This window comes from Solanum stenotomum, chromosome 8 (assembly GCF_019186545.1).
Source record: "Solanum stenotomum isolate F172 chromosome 8, ASM1918654v1, whole genome shotgun sequence".
Taxonomy (NCBI): Eukaryota; Viridiplantae; Streptophyta; class Magnoliopsida; order Solanales; family Solanaceae; genus Solanum; species Solanum stenotomum.
The window spans coordinates 30,990,501-31,013,886 of record NC_064289.1 but is presented as its reverse complement, the minus strand read 5'-3'; the positions used below and the strand labels follow the sequence as shown (position 1 = coordinate 31,013,886).

At 33.7% G+C, this 23,386-nt stretch overlaps 2 protein-coding genes across 2 annotated transcripts in view; one reads left to right on the top strand and one right to left on the bottom strand.

The window, feature by feature from the left end:
* LOC125872914 (actin-related protein 5) overlaps positions 1–23,386 on the bottom strand; it is a 1,108,764-nt gene that overhangs the window by 864,048 nt on the left and 221,330 nt on the right. The window lies entirely within an intron of this gene.
* On the top strand, positions 9,880–23,190 carry LOC125872915 (protein POLLEN DEFECTIVE IN GUIDANCE 1). Its single transcript, XM_049553712.1, has 11 exons — positions 9,880–10,664; positions 11,860–12,011; positions 12,324–12,427; positions 13,874–13,962; positions 14,120–14,193; positions 15,307–15,448; positions 15,530–15,706; positions 21,667–21,764; positions 21,924–22,046; positions 22,256–22,324; positions 22,524–23,190. The coding sequence occupies exons 1-11, from the start codon at positions 10,037–10,039 to the stop codon at positions 22,722–22,724; spliced, it is 1,857 nt and encodes a 618-aa protein (XP_049409669.1). The 5' UTR covers positions 9,880–10,036; the 3' UTR covers positions 22,725–23,190.

Sequence of the window (23,386 nt, the reverse complement as noted above, 5' to 3'; positions counted from 1 at the left end):
CCCCCCCTCCCCCCTCCAAAAAAAAATTAAGTTTATTTTTAAAAAATATTTTTCAATTTCAAATATTATTTTAGCTCTCTAGTAAAAATAAAAGATATTTCCTCAAAATATTTTTCATTTATAAATCAAACACTAAATAATCTTTTCCGGAAAACATTTTCTACGCACCAACCAAACATTAGAAAATAAGTCAAAAATCTACTTGTTTTCGAGGAAAACATTTTCTAGGAAAACATTTTCCTTCATACCAAACACACCCTAAGTTTGATAATTGTATAAGATTCACCAAAGAGAAATGATCAGATTAATTTCGTACGATTTCATCAGAATATGAAGAATGAAGTTTAATGATGGTGGTGAAGATTCATAATGAGAGATAATCAAATTAGTTTGGTAAAGTAGAAGTTTAAATGATTTACATATATATATATATATATATATATATATACACCTATTATTGCTTATTTTAGTAAATTTAAATAGTTATTCTGTAAATACAAGATGCGTATCCTTCAAGGACAAGATGTTATTACAAAGTTTTACACTTTTTGTGTATTAAAGGTAACAAAGATGGTCTTCAAATAATAGAGGGAATCATTGGTAAAATTTTATTTTATTTTTCTAAATTTAATGTAATAAATTTGTCAATTACAATATACAATAATGCTCTATAAAATAGTAAGTTGTTTATCATTATTTAAATGTATAATATATTTGAAAGTTATGATACTCCATAATCCATATTAATACGATAATAATTATTTGGGATATCTATAGTCTAGAATTGAGAAAGGCATACACTTGCAGATCATCGTTAGATGTATTTCAACAATATTATTTAAGTTCAATGAAATGTTAGCTCTATAGAAAAGTTATCTTAAGAAGTTTTTAAATTATTGACTTTTTAAGTCATGACTATTTCTTTTTTTTTTCTTATCTCCATAGTTAAAAACATATGTATTGGTGACATCTTTATTTTATATTGAATAAGTACTTCAAAATTTATGTTTTACAAAATGCTTTTGGAATTAATATTTTTTTAATATATATATTATGTGCAAGAAAATACACATTTAAATATAAAGTCGATGACGTAACATTCTCCACGGTCTAAAATCTTATTTATCCTTTTTTTAGGTTTGTTTTACCTTTTTTTAACTTAGAAAGTCTGAAAATTAAGGTAACTACAAATTTCAAAGAGATGTCATATGATCAAGTGTCCATTGAAAGAACATTACTCTTTATTATTTTGTAACTTCCATGTTTTTCTTCTTTTAAAATATTTATTTGTGATGAAACTTTTTTATTTCATTTTTAAGTATTACCTCTCATTATTTACTCAAACTACATTTAATTCATTGTAACCTTTTTCGTCTCAAGTGGTGTGACATGTTGATAAAAAAATGGGAATTTTTCACACTTCATCTTCTATATAACTTTGTAACTTATTTCTCATTAGCCAACCTCTGAGTTAATATAAAAAAAATATAGAATTCAAGAGCCTATTAACAAATTAAATATAGATAAATTGATTAATATGTGTAAGAGAAGTTCAAAGAACACCAATAAAAAAACTATATATAAAGACAATAAATGGTTTTCATTTCCCTTCAAGAAGTTTTTCGTTATAAAATATTGTACAATTTAAGTAAATAAAAATGTGAATATTTTTAATTAATTACTTAATTTGCTTTCCATGAATCTTGAATTTTTTTTTGTTTTTTTATGTCATAACCTTGGAAGTCTTTATATTTAATCTATATATAAATATAAAGCTGAATATAGAAAATGTGACGTGGCATCTTTCTATGACCAACATTTGTATTTATCTTTTTTTCTCATTTTCTTGACATTTTTCTGATCTTTTATTACAATTTTTGGTTAATTTCTGCTATTAATTAAAGGTTAACTCCTAAACCTCATAAAGCTCAATTAAACATGCCAACCCAATGCAGTAAAAGCCCAATTAAAACCAGCCCACGTTGCAGTATAATCTATACATAAATATAAAGCTGAATATAAAAAAGGTGACGTGACACCTCTCTATGATTAGCATTTGTATTTATCCTTTTTCTCATTTTTTTGACATTTTTTTAATTTTTTATTGCAATTTTTGGTTAATTTCTGCTATTAATTAAAGGATAACTCTTAAACCTCATAAAGCTCAATTAAACATGCCAACCCATTGCAGTAAATGCCCAATTAAAACTTGCAGCCCACATTGTAGTATCCCTTCATTTCTGATTTAAGTCTATTTACGGTAATAATCCAATTAGACATATAATTAAGGGAAAATTGTATATAATAGCAAACTATTAGTTCAAATTAAATGCTATAAACATATTTTGATTTAATTGTACCCCATAGCAAACTGTTGTTATTTCGCCTCTCTCCTGGTGAATCTCGCTCGCCACTCTTGTTCTCTCCCTCGCCTCTCTCGTTTTTTATACAAATGCAATTATATAAAATACGTTTGTGTTTGTATACAGCGAGAGAAAATTGTATATATACATATATTTTCGTTCCCCTCTCCCAGATCTCGCTCGCCAGTCTCTCCCTCGCCTCTCTCGCTTATACGAACAGAAATGTATAAATTGTGTTTCTGTTTGTATAAAGCGAGAGAAAATTGTATATAAAATGCAAATACATATATCTTCGTCCTATACACTTATAATTATACAATATAAATATTCCCCTACCCAGTTCTCTTTTGTCTTTCTCTCTTTCTCGCTTTTTACAAACACATATTATACAATTGATCTTTGTATATGTATACCGAGACAGAAACAGATTATATACAACTGTTTTCTTTTGTATATGTATAGTGAAATATACATATTTATGTTTGCTATGGAGCGCAAATATGCAAACTATAGTTATAACATACAAATATGATTTTTGTGTTTGCTTTATGTGAAAGTTGTTCTATAATTAATGCACTAAATACTCATTTATTTATAATTACTCAAATCCATTTTTTTATTGTAATGTTATGTTACTTATTCTTTTGAGTACTATAAATACTAAACTCTGAAGCATAACATTCTTCTTTTTCCATTCCATGGTTTTTTCCTAAATTTTCATTATTATTAATATTAAATATTAATTTGCTCCTTTTTCCTTGGAAAAATTCTTTGTCCTAAAAATAAATATTCGTTTCTTTTTTTCTTTTTCTTTTTTATTATTTCCAAAATTATTAGTTTTATATAGTGTGCTGGTGCAAAAATTTATTTGTTAGGAAATAATGTAGACTGACATATGGCCTTTTTTTTTTAGCAATTTAGCAATTTTATTATTTTTATTATTTATTGTAGTATATAATTATAATGTGAATTTAAATGTAATAGATTTATTTTTATGGGGTAAATGACCTATTATATATTCTAGAAATAATTATATTAATTTCATATTGAATTTTGGAAATTCTTACCCATTTGAAGAACGCTTTATCATCAATATACAAATTTTATTACTTTTAAAATTTATTGTAAGCTTGTACATAGTTAATAGTGTGAATTGAAATGCAATAATTTTATCTTTTCTATGATAAATGCCTTATCATAATTTTAGAAATAATTAATTATTTTCGTATTGAATTTTGATTATTCTTTCATTATAGATATTAAATAAAGGCATCAATATGATTTTGTAGATTCTCCCAAAACAAATCACATCTTTAGAAAATGTGAATATTTTTTTCATTTTAAAATTATATAAAGCTAGGCAAAAGAAGAGTGATGTGATACCTTTTTTTTTAAATTAGAAATTCATTATTATTTTTTCTCCTTTTTTTTCTTATTATTTGTTTTAGAGATTTATATTCATATTCACCTTCATAACTTCTTCTATTAATTAAGTAATAATTTATACAATTCCTAAAGTAGAATTAAAAAGTTGCTTCTTAGCGCCAATTCCAGAAAGACATTTAATTTCAATGATTTTTAGTATGCATAAAATCTTAAAAATTTAGCATTAATTTTTTACTTAATTTTTGCTTATAATAATTGTTTTTTTGGGTTCTATTTGGAATATATATATATATGACTTGATCTCCTTTGTGTTTTGTAACACCTCGAAATCTAGTAGACTAAGCAAGGGGCTAGGTGTCATGTCACTAGCCAAGGTTTTGAGCCTGGGCACCCTTCACGAAGGCCCACACGGACCGTGAAGGGCACCACGAGGTGTGGTGTTGCCCGTGGTGGCTCACAGAACCTACCCAAGTGAATCTCACCTCCCACAAGCACCAAGATGGCTCGTGGTGATGGTCGTGGAAGGGAGGCAGTAGGTACCCTAAAGGTGACCCTCCACACGAGCCACTTGACGACTCGTGGACTGGGTCGTGAAGGAAGTGGAGTTTAAGGAATGGCAAGCCAAGCCACTAGTCAAGGACCATGGTTGCCACTACAGACCGTGTGGTCCTTGACAGCTCGTGAAGAGCATCATGTGGGGGCTTCGTCAGTTTTTAGTTTAGGGGCTTTTGGGTCTTTTTCAGATTTCTTTAAAATAATATTATATCATTTTACCCATTCCTAGGACCCTTATATAAGTGATTTTAATCCCAAATCCAACCCATTCAAGTCATTTTTCTAAAAACCCAAAAGAAGACCAAAGTTCTTCCTCCCCAAAATATTTCTCTCTCTAGAACTTGAAGAAGTTGAAGGGTTGAAGCTAGAATTCAAGGTCAAGTCTCCGTTCTCCAATTATTTGTGGGCTTTGACAGTAAGGTATGATAGCTTTTCATCCATGAAATCCTTGCATCCATGTACCCCCTAAGTTCTCCCAATTGAAAGTAGAAATTCCCCAAATTGAGTTAAGGTTTTCTTCTAAGTTGTAGGTCCTTGTGAATGTTGATTCAATTGATTGAATTAAGCTTGTTTATGCATGAATTGACAAGATTCTATGCTTTTATGATGAATTTTCATGTACCCATGTCTAACCCATGTTTCTGAGAAGAAATTGATGTAAATGGGTTTTATGCTATGAAAAGAGAATTTATGGATTTAGATCATGTATTCTTATAGGATTGATAAAGTACATTATGAATTGCTTTGACATTGAAGCATATATGATGATTTATGATAAGAATTGCTTTTGAGAGTGAAGCTTATGTGTTAATTGTTGATTGTTGATGTGATTGTTGTGGAAGGGATTCTTCCCACATGATTCCTTTATGTATGAATGTGAAAAACTTTCTCACATTGAATGATTCTAGGTTGAAAGGATTTCTCACCTAAAATGAATCTAAGTTAAAAGACTATGAAATTGATGAGGCAAGAGATGATTACCCATGACCTCTAAATAAGAAGGATATGAGACTATTACCCATATTCCTTAGAAGAGAATAAGAGGCGATTACCCTTATTACCCTTATTCCTTGAAGTTGAACAAGAGGCGACTACCCATGTTCCTATTATGTAAGTTGAACAAGAGGCGACTACCCATGATCCAAAATATGAATTGGGCAAGAGGCAATTACCCATGATCCCAAAGTAAGAAGGACAAGAGGGGAGTACCCATGATACTTTATAGATAGGCAAGTGGCGATTCCCCATGTCTTTAAAAGTAAGCTATAAAATGAAAAATGTTATGATGAATGATTAGTTTGGATTGTTGATTGAGTTGTCTTCCATGATGAGTAAGACTAGAGGCGGTTACCCAAGTCTTGACTAAGGATGAATTGAGGTTACTTCAAGAAGTACTCCTCACATGTTATGATGATATATTTATGTGCATTGATTATGCTTTATGTTGTCTAACTCTTTTATGTTATGTTTATGCAAGCTATCCTATTTAGTACATTCTTGTACTAACACATACTCTTGCCTACATTTCTTATCCAAATGTAGGGTCCGGCGTTTCCGATTCTCATCCCTGTGGCTAAGATCTATAGTAGAGGCAATGTTGAAGATTGGTGAGTCCTCATAGCATTCAAGGATTTGGCCACTACTTTTCTTATGTTCTTTCGTTTTAGTTGTTGTGTTCTGAGACTCTATTATATTAGATGGTTTTTGAGACAAGTGTATTAGACTTCCGCTTTTGAAATGAAAAACTTTGATTGTGTTGAAAATGTTTTAAATTCTCATCGATTTTTATTATTTTGACTATGATAGCTAAGTGGCTTGTATGAGGCCTCTCAGGGTCTTGTACGCCATGTTACATCTAGGGGGTACCCCTGGATCGTGACATGTTTATTGTTTTACCTAGCTAATTTTTTTTTGCTTGGATAGGTGTTATTGGAGACGTGATGAACCAAATCAAAGAATCAAAACGTCGAAATTAAATGTCAATGAAAAAGAGTTGAAAAAGTATATTTTATTTTCATTATTTTGCATTTTTGAAGCTTTGATTTTGTAACACATCGGGTTTGAAAAGAAAGAAAAATGCAAAACTTTCATAGCTAGTGTCTGTGTCTACGGTCCCCACCTATGGACCGTATGTGCTCTTACGGGCAGTAGGTGGAAACCGTAGCTGGTGGTGCTCTTCGTTGAGCTTTAATCTAATTTTTTCATCCTAAAATCAATTCTAAACTCAATCAATCCCCCTTAAAATTGATAAATAAACTCCAAATGGTATTTTCAATTATTTGCAAGAACAATCAATCCAGGCTAATCACAAATTCGTAAAATCCAAAAAATGAATTCAAAGCTTCAAGCTTTTTAGTGGCCATCAATGATGAACCCTCACTTTATAATTTAAAGATTAAAGATTTGAAATTCTTATTTGCACACATGATTTTGTATAAATTTTAGTCTTTATATTCTTTTCTTTGTCATTTTACAGGTAAAAATCGTGAAACATAGACGCCAATTAATTTGAAGATATGAATATTTAAATATAGTTTATTGGATGAAACTTATGAAGAAGGAGAGGAGGAGGAGGAGGAGAAATTATAATTGTGAAAGAAAATATGGGAGAGAGAGAAGGATGATGACAAAATGATGTGACACATCTCTATGATTTCCATATGCATTTATATTTTTTGATTTTTTTCTTATTTAGATTAATTGTTTTATTATAAAATTTAATTTATTAGAAATAAATTAAAAACTTTAACAACCTTTAAAAACATTTTAAAAAATAACCGCCAATTAACACATCCCATTCACCCTCCCATGAGAAAGTCCAAACGACATCCTATTGATTACTTTTTTCTTACTTATATATCAATGGAATAAAAAAGCTTCATCCACATAATTTCCTTTTTATTTTTTAAGTAGTTTCTTGATGCTAATGTAGGATATATTGCTGGTAAAAAATAAAGTTTAAGGAAAGGGAGGAGGAAAGACTCAAATTAGTCCCTCATCTTTGGGTTAAGGCTCAAAGTCATCCTTGAGTTTTCACATGGAGCACTAATAGTCCCTCGTGTTTGCAATATTGGTGCACTTTTGGTCATCCTAAAAATATTTGCCTATTTTTTAACATTAATTTTGTCCACAATTTTATGTAAGGAATGTCCAATCGTCTTTTTATATATTTAGTAGAAATAATAACTCTATGTGAGAGAAGGTGATAAGAAGAACACATTGTTCTGTTCAGTAGAAATATTACTGCAGCTAAACTAAGAACATCTTAACATATGACGTTGGAAGAAAAGAAAAAAAATTGTAGTATTGCACGTGAAATTATCGTGATGAACCTCTTGACTTTATCAGCAATACAATTTCTACTAAACAAAACAAGATGTTTTTCTTCTCACATTCTCTCATATGGAGTTATTATTTCTACTAAATATATAAAATAATGATTGAACATATCATACATAAGTTATGGATAAAATCAATGTTAAAAAATAGGCAAAATTTTGGAGGAGGACCAAAAGTGCACCAATATTGCAAACATGAGGGACTATTAGTGCTCCATGTGAAAACTCAAGGATGACTTTGAGCCTTAACCCAAAGATGAGGGACTATTTTGAGACTTTCCTTGAAAGGGAGAAAGAAAGATTTCAACTGTGAAAATTTATTTTCAATTGGATTATTTTTTCCTTTGTAGGTGGTTACTCTTTGCTCACTGTAATTTGCAATTTGTTTATTAATTTCTTTTTCTCTTTCTAGACATACTTTAATTATTATTTTTATCCGTGGATTGCCTTACGTTTAGCATATTTATTGTTACACTTTTAGTTTTGATTGATTAATATTAATAATAAGTAGGAATAATATTGATCTTGTTTTACATTGTAATTCTGTACTTCTGATGAATAGAAGGATAATATGATTTCTCTCTTAAAGTAGAATGATTATTTTTGTGTGTGAGAGTATTTTTTTTTTGTTGCTTTTTAGTATATATTAATATCTCTCCCAAAATAATCTGCTTATTTATATAAACAACATAAGGAAAAAATTTATATCTATTTCTATAATAAAACTAAATATAAATAAGGTGATGTCGAACCTCTCTACAACAAACATTGTTATATATCTTTCTGTGAGATTTTTGACTTCTTTTCAACAATTTCTTCTTTAAATTTACAAGTTTCCATTCATTGAAGAGGCATCATAGTTTCTTCCACTAATTTGAATTTTTTAAAAAAGTGATAACAACTGAAAGTTTTTTTTTTCCACAATAAAGGCAGCCAATGAAATATGTTGAAATAAGGGTAATTCCTATAAAGAGTTTTAATAGTACTCTTATGGAGATGTAAGATTGTTCATTTATTTACTTTATCTAATATTTTATTTGAGTATCTACGAAACTAGATGGAAATTCTATCCATACGTGTGATGCTATTTAGAAGATTCTTTAATCGAGATTCTTAAATTATTTTTGAGGGATAGATTTGTCCAAATATATAATTGAAAACAATAATTTATATTTATATTTATATTTAAGTCAAAAGAAGTGTTACAAGTAAATTGAAATAAGAGAAGTAATATCGTAAATTTTAAGAAAGGGGTATTATAAAATCAAATTGAAAGGAATGTATTTAGAAGATTCTTTAATCGAGATTCTTAAGTTGCTTTTGAGGGATAGATTTGTCCAAATATATAATTGAAAACAATAATTTATATTTATATTTAAGTCAAAAGAAGTGTTACAAGTAAATTGAAATAAGAGAAATTGTAATATCGTAAATTTTAAGAGATGAGTATTATAAAGTCAAATTGAAAGGAATGTCTATTGAATTATATCATTTTTTTTCTTCACAAATCGACTATTTTTATGCTAATTGTTTGTTCTACATTTTATACATTTACATTAGACAATATTATGATTTTAGTGGAGGCAAAATTTGAGCTAATCCTATGTTAATGTCTAATCTTTATTTTATTTATCTACTATCAAATTTATACCTTGCTTTCTTTTTCCTTTTTTTCCTGATAAATTTAGTATTTTTATTCTTATTACCATATCATAACTCTATAAAAGAACACATTTAAATGGATAATAAAATCATAAATTTTCAATTATTATAACTTTAACCTAAAAGAAAAGGTATTAGATAGTGCTTAATTAAAGGATTTTTTACCTTTTTTTTTTTATAGATAAAATCGATATCCTATGAATCAAATTAAATTTATAAAATTAAGTGTTAGAATTTGCTATCTAATTTATTTGATGTTGAAGATCGAAAAGAATCTTTAGAACTTTTTCATACAGAGCATAGTGCGTCTACATTTACTTTTTTATTTTTGCGTTTAAATTTACTAGCAGATATAAAAGTGGATTTATTGGAATGTTGTACTATTTTTAATTCAAAATAATTGCTATATTAAATTTAAGAAAATTCAATGGATTTTTTCAAGTGTTGTATTATTTGTAATTCGAAATAATTGCTGTATTAAATTAGAAAAAAATATTCTTTTATTATATATGGTAAATAAATATATAATTTTTTTTTTAATATAGTATTCTGATTTTACCTTTTTTCTTAGGCGTTTAGGCAAAAGCCCAACTCGTCTAGAGATCCCAAAATCTTCAGCACCACCACTTTCTCCCCTCTCCTCCGATTCCCTTCTCCTTTCTTAGTCGTGCGTAACCGCCGATCAGCAACCTCCATGAACCGGCAACATCGGCATACCTTCAATCTTCATCAATGGCGTTGAGATCAACTGGACGTAAGGTCTCATTTGACATTCTCTCAACTTCCCTCTCAGATGACGATTACGACTACGATACCTCCATCATCCCGACTTGCCTCCGATCGAATTCCGATCCTTCTCCTCAGCTTATTCAGATCGATGACGCCACAAGCCCTACCGGAATTCGCAAGAAGAAGAAGAAAAAGAAGAAGCATAAGAGAATTACAGAGCATTCCACAATTTCCGAATTTTCCGTCACGGACGAGCAGCTAGACCGCTCATTCCCTATGGGAGAATTTAATGGTTACTGTTATAGTGTTTCTCAGAGCAGTAGTGTTGTGGTATGTGAGGAACATGAGACGATGCCGCCACCAATGCCTCACAGTAGTTGTTCAGTGAGTTCAGTTACTGGGCTTCCCTTTGGGGAGTTGAGACAGAGAAATGTAATGGTCAATGGAGTGAGCGAAGAGAGTGTTGGGTCACCACAGATTGCCGAGAGAGAAAGAGAAAGTGTTAAGGAATTGGAATCGAGGTCAAATTCGAGAGTTGAAATGGATTTGAATATGGTTGGGATTGCAGGGAGGAGTTTGGAGAAGGAGGTCTCTTTAGATTGGAAGAGGTTGATGGCTGAAGATCCCAACCGTAAGTATTTCCCTTGTTTTTATTTTTTTCTTATGGTTTTCTAGATATTTTTCATTTCTTGCCAATTTGCCAACATCAGAATGTTTTGACTCAAGTATTAACAATAAACGGCAATTGGGGACAGCTTTAGCTCTTTCCCTCCCGTTTTGCATGAATGCGTTTGGATGATATATATTTGTGGTTGATAGATATATAGTGACATGATGTGGTAGACGTTAAAAGAGTATAAAGGTATCACATCAAGCTAGAAATACTCTAAATTGCTAATACCTGCCTTTTAAGGGAAGACGCCGTAATTTTGGGAAGGACTAAAATTGGAAGTAGGTCAACTAAATGGAGTAGAGGCTAGAGGGTCTACATGTTAATGAAATTGGAAAAGTGAATAATGTCAATCTTATGAAGTTAGGAACTGATAGAATATGCCTAAATCCCCTAGCAACGCTAGTTATCCTAGGCCTACTACCCTGTAGAATAATAGAAACCTTAACACTTGTGCTTGCTGCTTTTTGGGGCTTTACCTTAAAATGAATAAGGATCCATTCACGAGGGAAGCAAAACTTGTTGGTTTTGTCAGTATCTTTATCTGTACCAGTTGCTTCTACAACTGAGAAAAAGGAAGTTTCTAGCTTTCCTAAATGCTTAGCTTTCTCCTTTCTATGCTCTTTTCCTGGGCAAGAAGAATGCTTATGATCCTTTAGCAGATGATATTATAAATCAGTTGGAGGGAAAATCCCTTAGATATCACCAAATTATGGCATTGGTATGTCATGAACACCTACAAGAATCCTGTTTTATCCATGGTACACGAGGGAACTAAGGCAATCAATATGCACGTATGTACTTGAAAGCTATAATCTTGTGATAACTACACATGTAGAGAAACGGTGGCGATTAGTACTTGGATTGAGAAATTCTAGTTCTCAAGAGAAGCTTGAGTGAGGTGTCCTTAATCTTCATTTTTTTAATGTTGAGCAACAGTGTCATTGTACTTTAAATGTAGTCATGACAGTTATTTACCATTTTGCTTTGTCCTAAATATCAGACTAAGATAAATTTCTCTTGTTGGGTGGTGGGGAATTGGGATGTCACCATTTGTCTCTAAATTGAATTTAGCTTCTAATTTATTTTAGTTACAGAAGCCTACTTCCCATGTATCCTTTCTTTTCTCTCACTTCAGTTGTGTGGTATTTGCTAGAAACATTTCCTGTGGATAAGTCACCAGTGAAGTGCTTCATGGAAGAGATGTATGCTGGTAATTCGTTAAGGAGTACGGTTGCCCTTGGGAATGAGAAAGAGTGGGAAAGAGTTTACGACACCATATTCCGCTTACCATGGCGATGTGAGCTGGTATAATACTTTATTAAGGCACTGCAATATGAAACATTCTCAAATTATATTTTGAGTACGTCTTTCTTTTTGGGCTGAGTTGCCTGTTGTTCACTGCTTGACTTGCATCTTGTGTTCCTCTGTTATTTATCTATGCTAGAGTATGATAGTGTAAATACGATCTTCTCTTTTTACTTCCCGATTTCTGTCCGAACTAACTACAGGCCAGGAGGTCAATTCCTTGTTCTTTGTAGTTCTTCTTGGATATGGTCTTGTCTCAGAAACTATCAAGCTTGTTTAGCTGTATAGATGATTAGACTATTGCTTTTGCAGCTTATTAATGTTGGCTTTTTTGTCTGCTTGGATTCATTCCTTTCACTGCTTACTGTCATGCCCACGAGGTTAATCATGATCTGTTGGAGGTTTCTGAAAACAAGGTTTGTATCTCATACTTTCCTATACCTTTTGTTTGAACTTAAAATAATTATTTTGGGATCTCCACTATGCGGGAGAGAATTTCACTGGGTTCTGTTGTTGTTGTTATTGTTATTGTTGTTGTAGTATTGTGAGTTTGTGACCATACAGCAGATGGGATCAGAAGTTTTCTGTAATCTCAAATTAATCCATTTTGAGGAGTGTTAAGATTGTTATATGATTTTACACTTATTTGGATTGCGTAGGTTTGATTTAATTTGATATGAATATCATATTTATGCAAAGATAGGTATGTAATCTTGCATAGGATCAGTCTTTTACCAAAACTGTTAACAAATGTAATCACTATAATAACTTGAACCAAATTTGAGGGGAAAGGCAAGTTTCTACTTCATTCTGCTATCTTTTCTTCTTTACAAACTGTCTTATTCAAAGAGGCTGATAATTTTTGGTGGTCTTGGGTACAGTGTATCTGTGCAATGGTTTTTAATTACTGGGTTGGTCATTAAATTCTTTTGATGTGAAGTCGTAGCTGGCATATGGTGTGCATTGCCTAACTTGTCAATTTGAAGGAGAGGAGGAGGGACAGTTATTGGTGGGTGTGTTGCTAATAGATTTTTCCCTTTTTATGTATTTTTGGGAGCTTATTACTAATTTGGCATACCTTCATGTCTTGTGTGCTGTTTGGGTTTATTTGTGATTGGGCGTATCTTCATGTCTAGATATTGGATCCAATTGTACCATTGTTTAATTAATTATCAGATATTGTATGGTTCATAAAATTAAAAAAAAGACTTGGTACAACTTCTGCTTCCACAAAAAGTTCACGGAACATCAGCTTGTTTCTTGTATTATTTCATTCCCTGTAAATTTAGGAGTTCAATAGATTGTCAATAAAAACAACAAAAGGGAAAATGAGTTTCTTTTTGCTGAAAATAGTGTTCGATTGGTGCCCCCAAGGTAATGTTTTCTCCGAGATTGTTCTCCAGTTGCACTTGGAGAAGTTTCGGTTACTGCCAAGTAACAGTGCCTGGTTAAGTGAATTTGTAGAGAGGAGCTTATGGGAGGAACTATCAGTGGAAGCAAGGGTAATGCCCTCAAGTATCTAAGAGGGTGGAGGTTGTGGGTGTATTGCTTTCAAATTTATTTTATTGTGTACCTCTTGAAGTAGGATACTTTCCATCAAATTACAGAGGGAAGAAGAGAGACTGCCGTCTCGATTTACCCTTCAAAGCTGAGAGGGTCCTTGTTTTATTTTTCTTTCCCCTGTTATTGTTGTTGGTTATGGTAAATCTAACAAAAATTATTCACCCTCCCATCTGAAGCATATCTTTACTTTATTATTTCCCTAGCTCCTTACCCTTCTTACCCCTGATTTTGTTGTGTTAAAGTAAATCTATTTACCTGCAGCTTATGTTTACAAAATAACCTGACCATGCTCATGGCAGGCAGTTCAAGAAACTTTCCGCAGTTGAGCTTTCTGATATTGGCTGTTGTGTCGCCCTGTGTAGTGGAGCGATTTTGTTGCAACAAACAGGTACCGTAAGATTCCTTAATCCTCACCAATACTCTTTAATTTTTTTCCCCTGCTAATTACCCTAACTGCACATCTGAACTTTGACTCTTCATTTCATGGCTTCCTTATTTGGGTTCTTTTGGTTAAACTTACCCCGGTTTGCCATTTGCTATTACAGATATCAGTCTAATCTATCACATGATTCGTGGTCAAGGAACAATCAAGCTTTATGTGGTTTACAATGTGTTGGAGGTGAGAAGTTGACTAGTTGATCTATAATTAAGGCCATGTTAATAATTGCCACAAAGTGGTTGTACTTTAGGTCTTCATAGTTTCATATCATGTTGAAGTTGTTTGCACTCTTAAAACATCCCCTCTATTTCAATTTGTTTGTCTTACTTTCCGTTTTAGTCCGTTTCAAAAAGAATGTCTTGTTCCTTTTTTGACAACTCTTTAATTCTAACTTTCCACGTGATATGTTTAAGACCACAAGATTAAAGGACATTTGGTACATTCTACATATCTTTAGTTTAAGACCAGAAGATTCAAACAATCACCTATTTTTACATTGCAAATTCACTGCACAGATCTGGGAGCTGTTTCTCAACATCACATGTTGTAGCTGGTCTATGCCAGAACACACCTCTGATCTTTTTAAATGTTGGATCAGAAGAGGGGGTAGCAAGACTCAAAAGAAGTGGTGGAAGCTAATACCATCATGCATATGGTGGTCAGTGTGGAAGGAAAGAAATGGGAGATGTTTTGAAGATAGATCTAATTCCATTCACAAAGTAAAATGGAATTGTTTGGTATCTTTACTTTTTTGGTGTAAACAACTCTGCATAGAAGATGTAGATCAAATTATAGAATTAATAGGGAGCTTGTAATTTCGCTTAGGGCTGTAAATTTTGAAGGTGGCCAGCATGTCCTCAATGCTGAAGAATACAACTTTACCAATGTTCAAAAAAAAAAAAAAGACCAGAAGATTCAAAAGTCTTCTTTACTTTCTTAAACTTTGTGTCAAGTCAAAACTAGACAAATAAATTGAAACGAAGGGAGTCATTAGTTTCATAGAATGTAATCATGTTTGTGCTTCAAAGTAAAAAAATGATATATGGTCTGACTCTTGCGTGTAAGAGAATAGAATAAAATTGATGGAGAAGCACCTCTAGTCATATGCTCGAATATGTTCATATATCTTCATCACATATTTTTTTCTTTTTGTTCCAGTCTGGTACATGAACTTGGTCTATTACATATGCATGTTCCTGTCCTAACATCATTCACTATGCTATAGTATTTTATTGACACTCTTTTTTGAAATTTGTAGACAAATTTGAGGTAATATTTGCCTTTCTTTGGCAGGTTTTTGATAAACTGTTCCAAAGCTTTGGTGGAGATGTGATGCAGACTCTCTTTAATACAGCAGAAGGGCTTGCAAATAGCTCAACGGAAAGTACACAATATTGGATTAGAAGATTTATTGTGGATGAAGTTGTAGCTGTGGCTTCATCAAATATCCTTTCCATTCTTGTATTTTGGTCAATATCAATAAATTTCACTCCTCGTATCATCTGGTTTCCTTGACTCCCCATACTTGTTCATTCTTTCATCCTGCTAGCTCAAGCCATCACTTTGTCAACCTGTATAGTTGCCCACAACAATGCATTATTTGCTTTGCTTGTATCAAACAATTTTGCGGAAATAAAAAGCAATGTATTCAAACGCTACAGCAAGGATAACGTTCACAATCTAGTATATTATGGTGAGTTATCTTCTCGCATTATTTACCTGAAATTTTTAGGTTCTAATGCAATGATTAAGAAATTGTTATCTATCTGCTGTTGCCAAGCCTAGTTTGTTCTTTATTATGCTGTGTGAAGTGGTCCCATTTGTGTCATGTTGTCATTGACATGTTTGTGGTCTATATAGTGTTGCATCTCAATGCCAATCAATCATTCAATCAATTTACCTTTTCATAAAAAAAATCACTCAATCAATTTATTCTCAACACTAAATTTCATGGTAGGCTAACATGAATCCTCTGGTCCATTCTGTTCTATTCAGGCTCATTCATTCAAAAATACTAAGTAATTCGTCTTTTAAGACCTTTTAGGTTTTCTGGATTATATATTTTCTAAATTGCACATTTATCTGCATCTTGACATAGAAAATTAAATGCGGGTATATGTAAAAACAACTTACTTAAACAAAAAATGTAAAAACAACTTACTTTTTTTGAATAAGTGAAACACGTAAAAAAGCAACGACAATGGTTTTTTTTAGGTGTGAAGCATGAAACAAAGCACATTTTTATTTGAAATAAAATGCATAATTTCAAAAATAGAAAAGATAGCTATATAAATAAACTTAGTACCCGTAATGTCGAGTTTCAGATGAAGTTACTAATTTTGGCATCTTCTTCAACATAATGACAATAGTAATCCAATGACTAAAATTATACATCATTAAAATTAATCACAATAAGTTCTGGTGCAAATTTAACATTTATGATAAATAGAAAAAGAAAAGAAAAGATGCTCAATATTTTATTAATCAAGTATGAAATAGAAATCATTTTTAGCATTATATTTAATAATTAATTACTTAAGTAATTTTACTAAGTGAGTAGAAGAGAAGCAAAAGCAAAATCTCAAAATCAGTAGTAGTAACCCTTCTGGGTGGCCCAGTGGTTTGGGCTTGGGACTTCCATGTTGGAGGTCTCAAGTTCGAAACCCCTTGCCAGCGAAAGCAAGGGGTTTGCCTTCTGGGTCGAGCTCGTCGCACCGGGCTTGCCTAGTGCGGGTTACCTCTCCTACGTGGTTTGCGAGCTATTGCATAGGAGCGGGGTTTTTACCTTGTGCACACCCAAAGGGTAGCTGGTGCGGGTTTCCCTTGTCATAAAAAAATAAAAATCAGTAGTAGTAAAAGAAGGTGATTCACATAGTAGAAGTTTTATGGTCTGTAGAATAGAAAAAGAAAGGTAAATCAAAAGATGTAGAGGAAATGTAGAATGTGGCCTAGTGGTCAATGAGGGGGTTGAGAATCATGATGTGTCAGGTTCAAAGGTAAACACTGGGTGATTTCTTCCTATCTATCCAAGTCCCGATGGACAGAGTTACCTGGTACTTGTATTGGTGAACAAACTAAAAAGAAGAGGAAGGCATTACAAACTCAAGAAGAAGACGACAACAACAACAAAAAGAATACTATCATGTTTTGTTCCCAATGGGAGGAGCTTTTCCTTCGGATCAAACAAAATCTACTTCCCAATGTTTGATCTGATCATAGACCTATCGTGCTAGTTTGTGGGGACTGGAAAATTAAAAAGTCCTATTTCAAATTTGAGCAGTGGTGGTTAGGTGTGGAGGGTTTTAAAGATAAGGTGCGAGTTTGGTGGGCTTCTTTTCAGGTCAGTGGCACCCCTGCTTTCATTTTAGCCACTAAACTGAAGCTTTTAAAAGACAAACTGAAGGAGTGGAACATGGAAAATAATGTCAGTTGGAGGAATAATAAGGAGGAAATCTTGAATGAAATCTCAATGCTGGAGAACACTCAAGATCAAAGGCTGCTCACTGAGGACGAATTGGTCCAAAAAGTCCAATTATTTATGGAACTTGAGAAGGTGGCTAGAAATGAGGAGATAGCTTGGAGGCAAAGGTCCAGAGTTCAATGGTTAAAAAGTGGAGATAAGAACACTAAATATTTCCATAGGATTGCCACAGGCCCACAACACACAAGAGGTTCAATGCTATTGACTCTCTAGAAGTGGAGGGTGAAACAATTACTGATCCTGCAGTGATAAGAGAACATTTAGAACTTCTATTAAAACCTATACAAGGAATCTGAAAATTGGAGACCTGACTTTGACCTCCATGAGGCTCCAGGAATTACCAATGAGGAACAAGAATGGTTGCAAAGGCAATTTGAAGAGGAGGAAGTTCTTTACGGTATCAAGCTCTGTGCCAGTGACAAGGCACCTGGCCCAGATTGGATACCTTATGTGTTTCTACCAGTCTTTCTGGGAGGTCCTGAAGGAAGATATCATGAACACTTTGCAACATTTTCATTCTCACCAGGTCTTTGAAAGAAGTTTCAATGCGACTTATGTAGCTCTCATTCCGAAGAAAATTGGAGTTGCTGCATTAAGGGATTAAAGACCTATCAGTCTCATTAGCGGGGTCTATAAAATCATTGCCAAGGTGCTGACAGAAAGGTTGAAAAGGGTAGTAAATAAATTGGTGAACACTCATCAGATGACCTTTATTAAAGGAAGACAGATTATGGACGCTGCTTTTATAGCCAATGAATGTGTGAATACTAGATTGAGAGGGGAGGTGCCAGGCATTATGTGCAAGCTAGATACAGAGAAGGCTTATGATCATGTGAACTGGGCTTTTTTGCTAAACATTCTCAGGCAGATGGGATTCGGTGAAAGGTGGTTGAAATGGATTGGCTTTTGTATTAAAACTGTTAGGTTCTCCGTACTTGTAAATGGAGAACCTGTGGGTTTTTTTCTGTCAGAGAGGGGTCTTAGACAAGGTGACCCTCTCTCCCCTTTCCTATTCATCATTGCCATAGAGGGTAATAGCAGTATGATGAGGATTGCAATTAGCAATAGGTGGATAAAGGGATTCAAGGTTAACAGCAGAATAGGAGTAGGTATGGAAGTATGTCATCTGTTGTATGCAGATGATACTGTGATATTTTTTTAAGCTATAGCTGAACAAATTTGCTATATCAGGATGATACTAATTGTTTTTGAAGCCATTTCTGGTTTAAGCGTTAACTGGAGGAAAAGTAACCTCTTTCCTATTAAAGAAGTGGTGCAGATGGAGGAACTAGCTGGTATCTTGGGGTGTAAGGTAGACAAATTACCAACAGTCTATCTAGGCATGTCATTAGGCAACAAAGACATAATAGATTTTCTGGGATAGGATTTTAGAACAGAGGGAAAAGAATTTGGCAAACTGGAAGACAGAATACTTGTCTCTTGGAGGTAGGCTCACTTTGATAAATGCAGTTCTGGACTCGCTACCCACATATGTGATGTCCCTATTCCCTATTCCAATAAGTGTGGTCAAGAAGTTGGACCGATTAAGAAGAAATTTTCTTTGGTTTGGGAACAGGGAGGGAAAGGGGCATTACTTGGTAGAATGGAAGATTGCACAATTACACAAGGAGGCTGGTGGTTTAGGAGTCAGGAATCTGAAACTGCAGAATGATTGGTTGCTCATGAAATGGTTATGGAGATTTAATGGAAATGAACATGCCCTATGGAACGAGGTAATCTTGAATAAGAACGGCCAGACAGAGCAATGGTGTACCAATGCAGTATCAACCACCTATGAAACATCGGTATGGAGATCTATAAGGAATCTTTGGCCTAGACTAGTAAAGAATTCATGTTATGAGGTGGTTGCTGGGAACAAAATACTATTTTGGAAGGATCTAGTTGGACAAGAAGTTTTAATGCAAGCTCTCCCTGATCTGGCCTATATATGCACTAACCTTGAGGTTACAGTGGTTGATAGTTGGTCCCCGCAAGGATGGAAGTTCTTTTTCAGGAGGCATCTTAATGACTGGGAAGTAGGCAGCTTTGTGGAGCTATTGCAGATGATTGATGGTTTCAAAAGCACTACTGTAGAGGATGACACTTTTAGATGGGAACATGACAAGGATGGCAAGTTCTCTGTAGGTAGAATTTATAAGGCTCATCAGTAGATTGACTACGAGGCCGTCAAGTGCTTTGTTTGGTTAGTAATCATGAAAGCTTGCCTCACTCGTGAGATCCTGCAGAAAAAGGGATTGCCAATTGTGTCCAGATTCATGTTATGCAGTGAGGCTAGAGAAACGAATAATCATCTGTTTCTCCATTGTAAAGTCACATCTCAGCTTTGGACTATGTTCCTCAGTTTAACAGAGACAAAATGGTCAATGCCAAAGCACACAACAGACTTGTTAAGTTACTGGATTAGGAGAGGGGGAAGCAAGACACATAAGAAGTGGTGGAGAATAATCCCACACTATAACTGGTGGACTATCTGGAGGGAGAGGAATGGAAGAAACTTTGAAGATAGAGTCAACAACATTCAGAAAATCAAAGGGAGCTGCATTGCAACTTTCTACTTTTGGTGTAAAGAACATTGTATAGAAAATGCTGAACAATTAGTAGATCTTTTAGGATTACTGTAATTAGTCTCTTGTTTTAGCTTGTTACTACCTTTTGGAGGTCTCCAGCATACCTTAATGCTGAGGAATACTACATTACAAGTTTCCAAAAAAAAAGTATACTAAAGCGTATGTGGAGAGTANCCCCCCCCCCCCCCCCTCCTTTATTATTTATATATTTATAAGCTAGATGCAAGGAATCAGTTTTCTTCAAGTGGCATACATTTGTGCCTGAATGATTGAAGTTATGGTTCAGAGCAATGCTTCACTGAATTATAAACCGTCATTTTTAGTGGGTTACTCACTTGAAGTGACTAAACAATGACTTTAACATCACTGGTATATCCACGCCTTATCAACTAGTCAGTACACGTATATGAATCAAGGTTGATGATAAAGTTGTCAAAGTTTCCATGGTGTTCTACCTCTGCGTAGTACTTTTGCTTCCACCTGATAAAAAATGAAGTTTTGCTTCCATTCTAATGTTTTTACCTAAATCCTCATTAATTTAGGGAGAATAAAATTTTTTCATCTATATGATTTTGGGTCTGCTTAGTCTTTTTTAAGCACGTTGAACCATCGTAGTCACATTTACTGGATTGTACATTTGAAACTAGACCATAACATTTTTTTTTCTTATTTTTATCCTTTATAAGTGCTAAGTTGAACCTCTGTCGGTTGTGATCATTTTTAGTCTTCTCTAACCTTTATATGACTGGGCATCAATCTTCACATCCACATTTCTATGATTCTCATGGTTACATTAAGTGTTAGAGACCAGATATACTACTGTTTCACATCGTTGGTTTCTCCACCACTACTGGACTTGGTCTTTCAGTTTGTTAGGGTTGTGTCTTAAATGTTAACAAAAATAAAAGTTTAACCCACAAAATACAAATAAGGTGATGATTGTTGAGTCCTTCGTGGATCATTGTTGACTGACAGTGTGAGTGGTATATTCCAACACACAGATAAATGGTTGTTTCTGATCTGCCATGCTATATGTGCACAGAGAAGTGCCCCGAGTGCTTAGGTGCAGAGTCAAATATATTGTTTGTAACAAAAATGCATAAAGTAGAAATACTAGAAATGGTAGCAGCACTACTTTATCATTACCCTCATATGGTGTCTATTTATTGTTAGTATTCAGTTTATGCATAGCTAGTTACCAATCTTACCCACCCTTCTCCCTCTCTAACTAGAAGAATTGCAACACAGAAAAGGATTCCCTCTTCCTTCAACATAGTGCTTCTTGGCACCTCAGAAGAAGGAAGCTGAGTGCTAATTTTGGTATTGCCTATCGATAGATTTTGGATTTTATTGCTGGGTGTGGGCTTTTTTGCCTTTTCTGTTCCTCCTGTTTTGCTGGTTCCCATGTTCACACATCCATGTATTAGTTGCCGACTACTTATTTGTTGTTCGACTTATCATTTTGTTTAAGCTTATCGATGTTTGGAAATACTCAAATCTTCTGCTACTGATTTTATTTCCAAGGTTGTGCTTGATTAATAAGCTTCTGCGCATTTAAACTTTAATTTCATTGGCTGTGGGCAGATTCAGTGGAACGGTTCCATATTTCAGCATTTCTCTTATTTGTCTTAGCTCAAAACCTTCTGGAGGCCGATGGACCTTGGTTTGGAAGTTTTCTTTGTGTAAGGCCTGCTCCTGATAACTCCTTGTGCAATGAAATGATTAATTACCTGAATTGTTTTCGTAAGAAACATTTACTTTTTTTCTCAAAAAAAAGAAGAGAAACATTTACTCTTCCTAGCAATTGGCTCATATTAAAAAGTTCTTTTTAATTCTTGCAGAATGCACTCGTTGTCTATGTAAGTGAGATGACAATTGATATCATCAAGCATTCATTCATCGCAAAATTTAACAACATCAAACCAATTGCGTTTTCAGAATTTCTTGAAGATCTCTGTAAGCAGGTACTTCTAATTTACAAGCTGATGTTTGACAGGGCTGGTAGAGTCGAGTTATTTAAGCTGGTGGATTTTTCTCATAGCTTCAATAGTTTGTAATGTGTACTGCTATATTACTATAAGTCTTCATCCTGCTAAGCTGTTGTGGAATCTAGTAAGTTTCTCTGTTTTGATGATTCCGGTTTTCACATTACTCTTATTTTGACTTTCAACAGACACTGAATATCCAAACAGACAATGTAAAGAATAACCTCACTTTTGTCCCTTTGGCGCCTGCTTGTGTGGTGAGTTTTTTCTTTCTGAATTTGACTGAAGCTATCATCTCTCCCTTTTATTTTTTGTGAATTACATCATGGTTTCTTTATTTCAAAAGACTACATATTGAATATGGAAAATAGGGGAATAGGAATCTATTCACTTGAACCCTATCCTATTTATCCAGAGCTGATGTATTCCTTACCGAGCTGCCTATTTGCATGGCAGGTAATCCGTGTGTTACGTCCTGTGTTTGCTGCTCATCTTCCCTATAATCCGCTACCTTGGAGGCTCTTTTGGATTTTCCTTCTGTCTACAATGACATTTGTTATGCTTGCAAGCCTTAAAGTAATGATTAGCATTGGGCTAAAAAAACATGCTAGATGGTATATAAACAGATGCCAGAAGAGAAAACTTCACAGCGACTAAGATAGGATATCATGATGAAGCTGCATTATTTGCCTCAGATTTAGAGATGTCCTTTCTATGAGAAGACCAGGAGGGTGGGGGCAGGAAAGGTTGGGTGAGATGTGGTTGGAAGTTTCTATTGCTGCTCCCAGCACTCAGCAGTTATAGCTTCGAGTTTCTAGTCGTGCAGCAGGATGCACTCATGTGGAAGTATTTAACATTAAATGATCAGATGGCCCGTACTTCCATTTTTGCATAGGGAGAAGGTCCTTATAATTTATATTGATAATGTATTTCATGTGCAATTTATTTAAAACCTTTTCTCTATAAAATTGTTATTTCAGAAGTCGATTTTGAAACAAAGTCTTGTTTGAAATTTTCTGAATTTGCTCGGTAGATTCAGAAAAGATAGATTGATGTTTTACAGAAAGGTAAAAACTATCTTGTTAGTTAATCTGGAAAGGAAGGATGAAAAGAAGACCAAGAAGGCAGATGTGATGGCTAAGTCACATAATGCTGGAGGGTAAGAGTAACTGTGTCTAAGGGAGCATCGAAAGGCCCTAAGCTTGGCGGCGGTGGTGGAAAACGTTAAGCTGTGGTTTATATTGTTTCCTAGCAAGTACGACAGTGATTTTGCATCTTGACTTGAGTGATGGATGTATTTCTTACCACAGCTTCATAAC